Raw genomic sequence first — 15344 nt, 5'->3', positions numbered from 1 at the left:
CTTAAGATGATCCCCAAGTTCCGTTGACTCAACGCTGCATTTGATATCTTTTGCTATTATTTAAGAACCCAGAAGAGCATTCTATAGCTCTAAATTTCAATCATGTACTAGGACTCAATGTGACCACCAATCATCGATAATTTTCACAATGATATCATTTGGAAGCATTTCAAATTGTTTCACAACTTGGAAGAGCATTATCAAATAAAACTCAAAAACAATTTGCTTAAAATAAAAATGTATTTGATTAATAAAATATTCTTTATTAAAAAATAACACTGCAATTTATTCACATATAGTATATTTTATAGAAAATTTTATAAATTTATAATTTTAAATCACAATGGCACCACTCTCAAATAAATACCATTTTTCGAAGACACCAAAATATTCGTCTTATCAAATTCAATGGGAATTTCGGTCTGCGAACAACACTCCACCCGATATTGACTGAGAATTGAAATTAATCCCAATTTAGTTTGCATTTTACCGAAACGAGAACCAATACAACTGCGGGGACCATCTCCAAATGGTAGATAGGCAGAACTATGACGTTTTTCAATTTCGGAAGCTAAAAAACGATCAGGATCAAATTTCGTGGGCTCCTCATAGTACTGGACATCATAGTGTATGGCTGATACGGGTATAACAACGTCAATGCCTTTTTCAATTATATGCTCAGTATTAGGTACTTGGTAGTCATTTTTAGTTCTGCGCACCAAATTGGGAAGAACAGGATACATACGTAAAGTTTCTAAGAAAATACAAAAGAAATGTTTAGTATTTTTATATTAATGAAAAATAATTTTATAAATTTTACCCGCTATAACTTGCTTCAAATACACCATGTTATTGACCACTTCATAAGTGATTTCATTGTTACACTCTTTTATTTCTGCTAAGATTTCATGTCTTAATTTTTCTTGTATTTTCATATGTTTAGCCAACTCATAGAGACAAAACGATATGGTAATCGATGAAGTCTCAAAACCACCCAAGAAAAACACAAATGTTTGGGCAGCCATTTGTTCTATGGTTAAACCTTGCGAGAGATCAATGCCACTTGAGTTGTGTTCCGTGTCATCATTTTTATTTTTTAATTCTATTAACAAATCCATAAAATCATTACGTTTGATGTTATTAGCCAAACGATAGTCCACAGTTTGTTTGACAATATTTATAAAGAAATCACTAACACTATCGGTAAACAATTTCATATGTAACTTGCGGGCCAGATCCGGGAATATCATCATAAACATTTGCACTAAAATACCATGGCGTGTATCAGTGAATATGGCACGTCCTTTAACTCTAAATTCTGCATTGGGATCTTGGAGGCTATTGCACTCTATGCCAAAAGCACATGAACCTATGACATCGGTGGTAAAGCGAGCACAAAGATCTTTGATTTCCAATACATTATTAGGCGTTTTACTAAGCTCTTGTTTGAGAGTCTGAGAAAAATTCTTTCCCACTGCCACCATCGTGGGAAACATATACTTCATTTTGGCTGAAGTAAACACAGGTGTTAATTTTGTTCTCATAGCACGCCATTCTTCTCCCTCCAATAATACCAAATGGCCAGTTAAGGGATCATCTTCCACATTATGATAAGCATTACGATCGTGAAAGTTTGAAAAGTCCTTTATTAAAATATTCTTAATCAAATCCAGGTCAAATATTACAGCTACTTTGGATACAAACAAATAGGCACCACAAAAAGGAGCCTTGCCATTGAATTTTCTGTACAAGTGACCAATTACATTAATCATGTGTTTGGTTTTTCCTACACCCAGGAAATTTCCAAAGATAGGTAGGGGTGTCTCATATAAAACTCCCCGTCTCTTCCAGTAGCTGTAACAGTTGTACAGGTAGAATGCCAAAATATTTAGTAGACAAAATATTAAAGTACCGAATACTAAAAACATTTTGCGTTACTTTTTATTTAATTGAAGTGTTGTTTACTATGTAATCGATACTAATGAGATAAGTACTAAAAATCTCTTGAATTTATAGCAGAGACCGGCAAACACATACATGTAAAGTTGATTTTGTTTGTTGTTTACAAAGAGTGAGTGAATGTTATTGTGAGAAAAAAAGCACGAAACAATTTTGCAGGTCTCTGATTTATAGAGATCAACCAGTAAAAAGCTTTTGAGATAATAAATGAACTTTGTTTGATTAGTGAAATTTTAGGAGAAATTATGAAATAAATAAGTAGTACTCATTTCAAAACAAAGTGGAGATCATTCTCTCTCTCTCTTTCTAAACAATTGGAAAATGTAAACAATTTAATTTTTTATCAAGTTTTTTTACTTTATTGTATTTTGATCTATATTATATATTTAATGGAATTTTATATAAATTTAGTTTATTTTAACCGGAGTTAAACTTTATACTCTAGTCAAAAATCAGTGTTACTGAGGAAACAATGATAGTGAATTATATACTGACATGGACCCCCTCTAAATAAAGTGATAAAAGACATCAAAAGCTAATTGTCCGCTATAAATATTTATATTTTATTTTAAAACATTTGTACAATATAAATTTAATAATTTTTTTCCCATCTTTCTGGCAACATATGAGTTCAGAGCGAATCAAACTGTCCATCTTTTGAGACCAAGAATGAATCATGCCAATATCGGATACTCTGTTCCAAATTGAACCGTATCACAGAGAGAGCACTCTGCATTGATCGAAACACATCGTAGTCGGATAGGACACGGTCTGGACCATAAAGCGGGTGAGGCAAAACTTCACAACCACTTCATTCTACATACTTTTAAACAGGTATTGAAACAAGATTTAAGCAGCTCATAATAGATAGGACCCATTTGCTCCCACCAAATACATAGAATTTCCTTAGAGCCACGTATGTTTGGCTTTGTTGTCGATTCGGCTGGTTGGTCGGGCTTCAAATATGATCTCTTACGCTTCGGGTTATCGTAAAGGATCCATTTTTCATCGCAAGTAATGATTCGGTGCAAAATTTATTTTTTTTTATAGCGTTCAAGCATCATTTCCGACATGCAAACTTTCGTATTTCAAGGTCTCTCGGCTTCAATTCGTATCGTACCCAATTTCGCAGCTTTTGGATGAAACCTGCTGCTCGCAAACGTCTTGAAACTACTGCAAGATCTTGTTGAGTTTGATAACAATCATCAAGTAGTGATGCCTCCAATTCTTGGTCTTCAAGCTTTTTTGGCTGTCCTGGGCGATCTTTGTCTTCCATGTCAAAATTACCACAGCACAAAACATCTATCATTGAAACCAATGGAACACATTCACGATAAGCTTTGGTGAGCAATCTGTGTATTAAAGAAGTGTAAATTGAAGTGTAAATTAAAGATGTGAAATTGCTGCTCGAGTAGCTCTCAATGATTTTGCAAAGCTCTTGTTAAGTTTGTCAACAATTTTCATAAAGTAGTGCCTCCAATTCTTGAGGAGTAATTCTTGGTCTTCAAACTTTTTTGTTTTGGCTGGCCTGGGTGATCTTTGTCTTCCATGACAAAATTACACATCTGAACAGCACAAAACATCACGATAAGATTTGGAATAATCAGTGTGCTTCAGCGGCAATTTTTTTCAAATTAAAGAAGTGAAATTGCTGCTCCCAATAATTTGGCAAGCTCCTGTTGAATTTGTCAACAATTTTCATAAAGTAATGCCTCCAATTCTTGGTCTTCAAACTTTATTGGCTGGCCTGGGTGATATTTGTCTTCCGTGTCAAAATTACCACTTCTGAACAGCACAAAATATTTCTCACACATTGAAACCGATGGAACACATTCGCGATAAGCTTTGGTGAGTAATCATCGGTGTGCATCAGTTGTAGTTTGTTTTCAAATTAAAGAAGTAAAGCAAAACTTCCCGCATATGACACTTTGTTGGCACAAAATTCGACATTTTTGAATAGATAAATGAGATATGTACCCTTCAAAATAGTATTTATTAGAATAAAGAAGATATTTTTATACCCTGCACCACCATAGAGGCGAGGGTATTATGCGTTTGTGCAGATGTTTGTAACGCCCAAAAATATTAGTCTAACACCCACCTTAAAGTATACCGATCGACTTAGAATCACTTTCTGAGTCGATTAAACGATGTCCGTCCGTCCGTCTGGTCGGCTGGCTGGCTGTCCATGTAAACCTTGTGCGCAGAGTACAGGTCGCAATTTTGAAGATATTTCGATCAAATTTGGTACATATTATTTTTTCGGCCCAAGAACCAAGCCTATTGAAACTGGCTGAAATCGGTCCATTATTTCACCTAGCCCCCATACAAATGTCCTTCCGAAATTGGACTTTATCGGTCATAAATGTTTAATTTATAAATATATCTCCACAAATTAAGCTCCAAATAAGTTTTATACACACAGAAAACAGATTCGTAATAGCAACCGAATTTGTTGCCAATCGAATGATTCGGTTGTACACATAGAATTTTTCGGTTTTAGTAACAGAAAATCAGTGGACAGAGAAGAATTTCGATTGAAGCAACCAAACTTTTGTTGCCACTTCTAAAATTTTGTAGCCACAACTGTAAAATTCGGTCACTAAGGCAGAATCATTCGATTGGCACCAAATTCGGTTGTGAACACGAATCTGTTTTCTCTGTGTATATACAAAGTTCATGTCACCAAATTTTGTTACAATCGGTCCATAATTAGTCATAGCTCCCATATAGACCCGCTTCCGAAAATCACTTTAACGAACACTCAATTTCAAAAATCGAATTTGTAGAGAAATGTTTAAAGATGAAATCCACACTTATAGTTTTAAGAAAAATTATTATTTTTTTTTTAAAAAAATTGAAAAATTTACTTATATTTTCACGCAATTCAGTGGTTTATATATGTATAATTTTCCTAATAATACCATTTACCTTTAATATATTTGAAAAATATAACACTTCTCCATAAATAAAAAAAAAAATTGTGGGAATATCATAAACCGTTAAGAAGATATGCCCAAATCTATAAGTCTCTAAAAATTATTTTTGATTTTCCATGGAAAAAAAATGTAACGGTTTTTTTAATAAAATGAAAGTTGGGAGTGTCTTGTTTCGATTAAAAAAATTTTTTTTTGTCGAATAATAAACGAAATATCAAAAAAATCTTACCTATATATGGGTTTCATGGGCGGTGGGCGTGACCGATTTTATTGAAACTCGGCATACGTTCTTCTTTTGTTTAAAAAAATATATGTACCAAATTTCTAGACTTTTATTGGGATAGAAAAATTTTTTGCGAAAAAAATCTTTTTGGATTCTTAGTTTGGTCCATATAATTCTCGGTGCCAAATTTCAGCGCTCTACGATCACTCCTTATAATTTTTGGCAAAAAATGTATGAAGCCTCCCTCTGTGCACCGTGTAGAAAATATCTAATGATGAAGTTATATAGAGAAAAATGCTAACTGTCCGATGATATCATTAGTTTTAGTATTATAATAAAAAAAAATAATGTTTTAAATTAGAATAAATTTTTAATGTGAGAAACACTTGAAAACTTTTAAATTAATTAAGAATAACAAATAAAAAGCTGTGCAGATAACAAGAGAACAACATGAAAAGATCTCTCTTTCACTGCTCCCTCTCTCTCACACCCACATTAAAGCTTTTGCAAAACAATACAAAAAAAATGTAAACAAAATAATTATCAAAACAAACAATATCTTTATGCAAATTAATTTCTATAAGTATTAATATTAACCAGTCATTATATACCTGATAAATTCACAATTTAATTAGTATCTACTCATTACGTTCAAGCATTATAACTTTTAGATTAATGCCATTTTTGGGACTTATCAAAAAATTCTTCTTATCAATTTCCAATGGTATCTCCGTTTGGGAGCTACACTCAAAGCGATAACGTTGCAACAAAGAGATTAAACCAATTTTCGTTTGCATTTTACCAAAACGAGAGCCAATACAATTGCGGGGACCATCTCCAAATGGCAAATAACAGCAAGTATGACGTTTTTCTATTTGCTGAGGCTCAAAACGTGAAGGATCGAATTTGCAGGGATTTGGATAATAGTCGGCATCATAATGGATAGCTGCTACGGGTATAATAATGGTAGTGCCTTTTTCAATGACATGTGTAGAGCTGGGTACCTGGTAGTCAGTCATGGCCTTGCGTATCAGATTTGATATAATAGGATACAAACGCAGAGTTTCTAAGAAAGGAAATCAAATAAAATTTATAGCATTTTTTTCCATAATAATATAAGTATTACCCACCTGCTATTACTTGTTCCAAATATTTCATGGCATTCATGTTTTCATATGTTAACTCTCCTCCATTTTCTTTAATCGTTTGCAAAATTTCTTTTCTCAATTTTTCTTGTACATCTGGATTTCTGGCCAATTCATATAGACAAAACGACATGGTTGTAGATGAAGTTTCAAATCCCGCCAAAAAGAATACAAATGTTTGGGCAGCCATTTGTTCCACCATCAAACCCTGTGACAGATCAATGCCTTGGGATTCTCTCACCATATCTTCATTTTTGGCTTTTAGCTCAATTATCAAATCCATAAAATCATTACGTTTAATATTATTCTCCAAGCGGTAATTCACCGTTTGACGCACTATATTCAAAAAGAAATCCGTTATATTATCTTTAAAAAGTTTCATGTTAAATTTTCTGGCCAATTTAGGATTTGTTATCATAAATGTTTGCACTAGAGGACCATGTCGAGGGTCGCCGAATATTGATCTGCCTTTTTTTCTAAATTCTGCATTGGGATCTTGCAGACTGTTACAATCTATGCCAAAAGCACTAGTGCCTATAACATCGGTGGTGAAACGAGCACACAAATCTTTTATCTCCACTACATGATCCGCAGCTCCGTCCTCCGCTTCTTTTCTCATTGCTGCGGCAAAACTTTCTCCCACTTTCACCACCGTGGGAAACATATACTTCATTCTGGCCGATGTAAACACCGGCGTCAATTTCGTTCTCATAGCCCGCCACTGTTCTCCCTCCAAAGCCACTAAATGTCCGGTCAAAGGATCATCTTTGACATTATTAAATATGCCACGATCATGAAAACTCGAAAAATCTTTTATCAATATATGTTTTATTAAATCCAAGTCTAAAGTCAACACTGCTTTATTTAAAAACAAATAAAAACCGCAAAATGGTGCCTGGCCTTTAAATCTATTGTACAGACGCTGATTAATGTCCTTGAAGTGATGGGTTCTACCAATTCCCTTAAAATTGCCAATAAACGGTAGAGGTGTCTCATAGCAAACACCACGCCTCTTCCAGTAAGTGTAATTGTTGTACAAATACACAGCCAGCAATGTGATGACGCTGAGCAGTAATGTGCTCACCAGCGTTAACATTTTTGTTTACTTCATGTGAGTTGTATTAAATTCAAAGTTATACTGATCAAGAGCTCAATTCACAGAGACTTTTATTTGCGACAATAAAGCTTTTTGCGATCATTTAGAGCAGAGACCGGCACACAACTTTGTTTTGTGTATTTTTGGTTGTTTGTTAATGTGAGATAAAAAGCATGGTTTAGTAGTATAGGGTTGATAATAACTTTGTTTATTTGTAGTACACATATTATTTTGAAATGTTCCAAAATATAGAATACAAGCATTTAACCCGCTACTTTGATTGTGGTATTCTTTAACCCTTAAATGCATATTGTTGCAAATTGTCTACATTCCAGTTCCACTTAATTTTAGACGAATATAAGCTTGATACTAATTCAGATTCTCCTTCAGCAAAATCAAATGGATAAGTCTCAGCTAATGAAATTATAAATCAAATTGAAACTATAGAAAATATACTAAATATAAATCAAATATATATTTGAAAATTTATAGAAAAATAAAAGTAAAAATCATGCATTTATGGGTTAAATAAAAAATATATTGTTTTCTTAATTTGACCCATTGTCGGTTAGAATTTCTATGACGTTTATATGTTGTTAGAAAGGTCTTTGAAATTTCTACCATTATATATCCCTACCCTATCCCTATCATTCTAGAATCTAGAATCTAGATGAATGATATATAGATGAACAAGTAAGAGAGCTATATTCGGCTTTGCCAAATCTTATATTTTTTAAATATTTAGCTAAAAAAAATTTTGGTGAAAAAAAAATTCGCGTTAAAAAATATTTTTTCGATTTTTACCCATTGTAGGTCCAACTTACTATGGTCTTATATATGTCATTGCAAAGGTCTTTGATATATCTATCATTAGATATCCATATTGTCTATATTAATGACTTAGTAATCCAGATGTAGGTCAAAAATCGTGGTTGTCCTGGTTTTTCCTTATATCTCAGCGATTTGCGAACCGATATTCTCGATTTTAAATAGCAACCGAGCCGAAAGAATTCTGGAGATATTGATGTATGAATCTTGTATGTAAGTTATTTGGGGGCTTCGGAAAGTTGATTTCAACAGACAGACAGACGGACGGACGGACAGACATACGGACATGGCTTAATCGACTCTGCTATCTATAAGGATCCAGAATATATATCCTTTGTAGAGTCGGAAAATTATATTGTGGAAATTATAAACGGAATGGCAAACTTATTTATACTCTTCTCACGAATACAAATATACAAATATGGGCAAGTCCCAGAAACAGTCTACCAACAAAAATATGTATATTATATATATACATAATGTATTTCGATGGTCATTGATACAAAAATGATTACCAAATCCAACAGATATCTTAAAAAAAAAATTGTAATTTTTTAATGTGTTTTTATCATTACTTAAATGTTAACAAGATGGTTCGATTGGCAGCTATATTTTTGACCATTCAATTTAAATACAAATGAATTTTGAGTAATTTCACTTTGAATGGAATTTTTCGCAACTTCTCACGGAAAAGGCGATAATTTTCTAGCATCTTGATAATTTGTAACGAGCGTCACGTAACGTGCGTCACAAAATGTTCTCGGCTTTTTATGAAAACGGCAAGTGATTGTTCATGCAAATAAGTTATATTAGAATTCTCTTTCATTCCTCTTTATTTTAGGAATAAGATTTTGTGTGCTTTATTATGCCAAATTCGCTAAAATTACGAATAAAAACTTCAACTTTTAATGTTACTTCCACTTTAGTTCTTAACAAAACATGGTTTTAATTATTCAAATCGGATGAAAATTGTAAAAGTTATTCAACTTTTTATTAACACCTTTTTAGTATTTTCTCTCCCAGCGCATATATTTGGATATGCCGAATCTTAAATACCCTCCACTTAAATATGATTAAAATTATAGAAATTACATTGGTATAAACACTCTAATATCCCTATTCAGTGTTTGTTATTGGGACTTAGCTCCGATTATGAGGATTGGAAAAACTACTTTAAGCAGAAGATATTTCAGTAAAATAAAAAGTACATCAAACATATTTATTTGTTCTGACTGAATTTTGCATATGGAAACGAGATATATGACAAATATGTGATACATATTCGCGTTTAATTAATTTTCCGGATGTGAGCCTTATATGGGCCTATTATCATTAAATATTTTAACGCGATATCTATGTATTTGTGGCCTATTTTACTTGAATTTTATCTAAATAACATTATTTACAAGACATGGGTGCTATAGTCAAATATGGACCGATATTCACAAAACCCAGTATTATGATTTTTGGATACAATATATTGATCTATATACAATTTAAGTTCGATATCAGTATATTTAAAATATTTATAGATGTTAATGTGTTTTTCGGAAATGGTCCTTATATGGGAGCTATGAACAGTTATGGGCCGATCTTCATAAAATTCAACACAACGATTTTCGTATATATGGGAAATATTTATTTAAAATTTTTACCAGATAGAAACTTTTATTAGAGATTTATGAGTATATTATTGATTTTCGGCAATGGACCTTATATGGGAGCAAATGGACCTTATATGGAGTCAAATATGGACCGATCTACTAGTATTATTTGTGAATAAATACTACCGATATTTGTAAAATTTTAATTCGATAACGACATTTTTCAGTTATTTATGAAAATTAATGTGTTTTTTGGAGATGGGCCTTATATGGGAGCTATAACGTCATAAAATTCACTGCAGAGATTTTTATGTATATGGGGATTATGCATGTAGAATTTCAATCTGATAGCGATATATATAAGATATTTATGTGTATTAAAGTGATTTTCGGAAGTGATCTTTTTATGGGACTATATAGTGCCCGATCCAAAAAAATAATTTGTGTCGCGTTTTTCTTTGGCCGAAAGTTAGTTTTGATACATTTTGTATGAATACTGCAATTCTATGGGCATTTATATGCCACAGCACATATTTCGGGAAGAAATTTGTATGGGGGCTAGAAGAAATAATGGACCGATTCTTATCATATTCCTCAGAATTTGTCTTGTTATCATATCAATAGTGAGTGAAAAATTTCATGGTATTCTCTGCAATGAATTTACCCAAAGTCACAAAAAACAAGTAAGAGAGCTATATTCGGCTGTGCCGAATCTTATATATCCTTCACTAAATTATACTATAAAATAAAAATTTTAAATATTTTTTGATAAACAAAATTTTTTTTTTTTTCCAAAGTTTGGAAAAAAATTTTTCGAATTGTTCTTTTTAAATTTTTTTTTTTAAATTTAAAAAAAAAATTTTTTTTTTTATAAATTTTTTTTTAATATTTAACAAAAAAAAACTTTTGTTGAAAAAAAATTCGGGTTAAAAACTATTTTTCCGATTTTGACCCATTGTAGGTCCATTGTATGGTCATATATACGTCGTTGCAATGCTTTGAAATATCTATCTTTAGATATCCAGATATAGGTCAAAAATCGAGGTTGTCCTGGTTTTTTACTTATATCTCAGCCATTTGTGTACCGATTTTCTCGATTTTAAATAGCAACCGAGCCGGAAGAATTCCGGAGATATTGATGTATGAATCGTGTATATAAGTTATTTAGGGGCTTCGGAAAGTGTATTTCAAAAGGCGGACAGACAGATGGACATGGCTTCAAGATCCAGAATAGATATACTTTATAGGGTCGGAAAATTATATTGTGGAAATTACAAATGGAATGACAAATTTATATATACCCTTCTCACGAAGGTTAAGGTATAAAAATATCTGAAAATTATCAAAATTTTTGGAGGTTGTCTTACATTTTGATCCGTAACCCTGGATCTACCAATTCGATTTTGCTGATATTTAATACCAAACTGCCTAGAATTATAAATATTTTGGTATACATTTCATTAATTTCGCTTAAGTATTTTGGACGTGAGAGTGTTTTACACAGACAGATAGACGGACATAGCACAATCGATTTAGAATTTCATAAGGATCAATAACACTGTGCAACAAGAAAGTCTTTCCCGAATGAGACCAACCGGAAATGAAAGTAGATAATTAGTATACCAAAACCCCCAAAGGGTTTTTAAAAGTTAGCTCGTGTTTTAAAGTTATTGTCCTTTAAAGTTCAGCTTTTTTGAGCAAAAATTTTTCATATATATTTTATGAGGGTATAAAAAAAACCAAAAAACTATACAAAAAAAATATTTGTAAAATTTTTAATTTTTTCGAAAAATTTAATAACTTTTGCAACTATAAACCGATTTAAACAAGTAATATCTCAATTTTGTCTACATAAAATTATCTTTAAAAGGCTGTGCAAAAAAATAAAATAACTATTGTTGATTTTGAAAAATTACGAAAAAAATAAATAGAAACCTTTTGTAAAAACTTTACCAATCCTATGGAATATATATATTCTATGCAAACATTTTATGAAAGCTTAATTCATTGCCTATCCATAATTATTTACAATTTTGAAATCGGTCTAAAAATGTGTGAGTTAGAGGTACTAAAGTACTAAGCCTTAGGGTAGGGTGTTTTTTAAAAATAACTCAAAATTTTGAGGGTGTTTCAAAATCTTTGTCCTCATCTAGGCTGCAACTCCCTTTAGGTTATTTTATAGCAGAGTGTTATCGATGATGAATCAGTCACTTACGCTTTTATATATCAAGCACTTATATTCAATAACAGCTAACTGCACTATAGATATTTATTTGAAGTACAAACAAGTAAGGCTGTTCCGAATCTTAAATACCCTTCATCAAAAAATACTTAAACAAAAATTGGGTTACAAAATATTATAAACCGAACGACAATCTTATACATTAATAACTCATTATGAAGGGTTCTTAAATTCTTACATGTTTTTATTCTACATTATCATACCAATTTCAATTGCATTTGTCATATGAACTGGCAAGAAATGCATACAATTGTATAAAAAGCTAATTGCATTTAAACTTTCAAAAGCTTTTGCAAAAAAATAGTTAGACTAGCGTGTTATCACTACATTTCACTGATAACATAACATTTTATTCCCAACTTTTGTTAAAAGAGACTACCACGATGAGTTAACAAAAATAAATGTTTTATAAAAACTTTACTACTTTTAGAAATTACTTTAGTATAAACAAATTCGCGGGCGGATAAATAACAACGTTTCACAATGTCAGTTTTTACGGTTCTAGTAGGTTTAGTAGTAAGCCTAGTGCTCTATGTGGTGTACTCCTTTCGCAAACGTTTAAATTATTGGAAATCCCAGGGTATCATTAGTGAAGAACCCCATCCCTTGATGGGCAATATGGTGGGCTTGCAGAAGGAGAAAAGTTTTGGCGATATATGGCTGGATTATTACAAAAGATTTAAGGGCTCGGGACCATTTTTGGGTTTCTATTTCTTTAATAGACCCGCTGCCTTTTTACTGGATCCAGCATTAATAAAAAATATATTGATTAAGGATTTCAATAAATTCACAGATCGTGGTTTCTATCATAATGAAAAGGATGACCCTTTGTCGGGTCAATTGTTTTTGATTGATGGCCAAAAGTGGCGTAGAATGCGCAATAAATTATCACCCACCTTTACTTCGGGTAAAATGAAGCATATGTTTCCTATTGTCCGGGAAATTGGTGAACAGTTTGTAAAAGTTTTAGAGCAAATGGCAAAACATCAGCCAGACATTGAAATGAGAGAAATGTTGGCACGCTTTACCACCGATGTTATAGGCAGCTGTGCCTTTGGCATTGAGTGTGGCAGTTTAAAGAATCCTTATGCAGAATTTCGTGTTATGGGTAAACGTTCGGTGGAAGATCACAGACATGGACGTTTAGTTATGGCTTTTATTAGCAGTTTCCCGAAATTAGCAGCCAAATTACATTTTAAGTTATTTCCCGAGGATATAATCAATTTCTTTTTGCGCATTGTTAGAGAAAGTGTGGAGTACAGAGAGAAGAATAATGTGAGGCGTAATGATTTCATGGACATGTTGATTGATTTGAAAAATAAGAAATTAGTTAAAGCGGAACATGGTGAGGACTTGACCAATCTAACAATGGAGGAGATAACGGCTCAGGCCCATGTTTTCTTTAATGCGGGTTTTGAGACCTCATCCACCACCATGGGTTTTGCTTTGTATGAATTAGCTCAACATGAGGATATACAAGAAAGGGCCCGAACAGAAGTTTTAGAGGTGTTGAAGAGACATAATAATGAATTCACTTATGAGTCAATGAAGGAAATGTTATATTTAGAACAAATTATAGCGGGTAAGTTTCAATTGTAATCATTATTATGAAATGAAAATTAATTATCTGTTTTTTTTATTAATAGAAACTCTGCGTTTATATACCGTGGTGCCTGTCTTAAATCGCCAATGTTTGGAGGACTATGTAGTGCCGGGCCATCCTAAATATATCATCAAAAAGGGTATGCCTGTATTAATTCCAGCCATTGCTTTGCATCACGATGAACAGTATTATCCCAATCCTACCGAATTCAATCCGGAGCATTTCTCAGCTGATAAAGTGGCCTCCAGAGATTCTATACTTTACATACCTTTTGGTGATGGTCCACGCAACTGTATTGGCATGCGTTTTGGTAAAATGCAAACATGTGTGGGACTGGCTTTGTTGTTGCAAAATTTCAAATTCTCTGTGTGTTCAGAAACTCAAATACCCATGAGATATGATAAAAAGAGTTTTCTGATTAGTTCGGAAAAGGGAATTACGCTGAAAGTAACTAAAATTTAAGAGCATCTGCACTTAAAAGTAACTGACAATGTTTTTAATATTTAATGAATAGTGTTAAGATAAGGATTGTAAACGTCATTTTAAGAGAAGGTGTTAGTATGAAGTTTTCTATTGTTATCGATATTTAGACAGCGGTAATCAATTGTTATATGATTAATCACTAAACTATTATTCTTTTCGAAAAAATAAAATTGTTAACAGAATACTAAGAGAGACAAGATATGTATTTTATTTAATACAGAATGTGTGAAAACTAATATGGAATTTATTGCAATTTGCCAATATGTTGCCATAAAATATTTGACAATGACGGATCATAAACACTCTCCATATACAAATTCATATTAATAGACCAAAGTGTACTCTATATTGGTGGGAGCACATTTACGCACACTACGACTTACTCATTTATAGCAGAGCCGATTGTCCGTTTGTTGGTTCAAATGGGGTTTCCTAAGTCCTCAAAAAAACTTAAGGACCCTCATAAGGTATCAGTATATAGGTTATAGTCATGATAATGTTGTTATTGAAGTCGATATAGCCATGTCCGTCTATACGCATGTATGTTGCAATCAACTTTCCGCAGCCCCCAAATAACTTACAAACATGATTGATACATCAATATATCGGAAAATCGGCCCACAAATGGTTGAGATATAAGGAAAAAAACCTCGATTTTTGCTGATATACTGATTTTTGATATACAGTGACGGACATTACAATAGAATCACTACCAATATTTCATTTAAAACCAGGAGCAATCATAAGGATTGGTGTGGGCCAGAAAATATAAAAAAGTGGCAAAATGTGTAGTGGACGGACGAAACGACCATTAATTTAATTGATAGTGATGATAAGACATGGGTTAGACGTCCAAAAAATGGCAAAAACCAAAAACGTTTAAACATGGTTGGGGAAATATTATTATATGGAGATGCTTTTCTTGGTATTGCGTTGGTCCAATTTATTGGATTAAAGAAAATATGGATAAGCACTTGTATGTAAATATTTTGGAGAATGTTATAAAGCCACATGCAGAATGGAATATGCCCTTAAAATGGCTCTTCCAGCAAGATAATGACCCAAAGCACACGTCAGGTCTTGCCAAAAAATGGTTTTTATATAACAAAATTCATGTTATGGAATGGCCGTCTCAATAACCAGAATTAAATCCTATGGAAAATAGTAAAAGACAAACTCGGACCTGAAAAATAGAAAAACAAGGAAGAACTTTGGCAGAAAA

At 32.5% G+C, this 15344-nt stretch overlaps 2 protein-coding genes across 2 annotated transcripts; one reads left to right on the top strand and one right to left on the bottom strand.

Moving 5' to 3' along the window:
* Positions 1 to 221: 221 nt before the first annotated feature.
* LOC135959839 (uncharacterized) lies at positions 222 to 7393 on the bottom strand. The gene is made up of 6 exons (XM_065510933.1): positions 6252 to 7393; positions 5762 to 6187; positions 5616 to 5622; positions 3080 to 3311; positions 821 to 1934; positions 222 to 754 (listed from the first exon to the last, which is right to left on the bottom strand). The coding sequence occupies exons 1-6, from the start codon at positions 7360 to 7362 to the stop codon at positions 339 to 341; spliced, it is 3306 nt and encodes a 1101-aa protein (XP_065367005.1). The 5' UTR covers positions 7363 to 7393; the 3' UTR covers positions 222 to 338.
* Positions 7394 to 12498: 5105 nt separating this feature from the next.
* LOC135959561 (cytochrome P450 6a9-like) lies at positions 12499 to 14252 on the top strand. Its single transcript, XM_065510500.1, has 2 exons — positions 12499 to 13618; positions 13683 to 14252. The coding sequence occupies exons 1-2, from the start codon at positions 12520 to 12522 to the stop codon at positions 14099 to 14101; spliced, it is 1518 nt and encodes a 505-aa protein (XP_065366572.1). The 5' UTR covers positions 12499 to 12519; the 3' UTR covers positions 14102 to 14252.
* Positions 14253 to 15344: the final 1092 nt, after the last annotated feature.

Source organism: Calliphora vicina, chromosome 5, assembly GCF_958450345.1.
Source record: "Calliphora vicina chromosome 5, idCalVici1.1, whole genome shotgun sequence".
NCBI classification, from domain to species: Eukaryota; Metazoa; Arthropoda; class Insecta; order Diptera; family Calliphoridae; genus Calliphora; species Calliphora vicina.
This window is presented reverse-complemented; position numbering and strand designations above follow the sequence as displayed.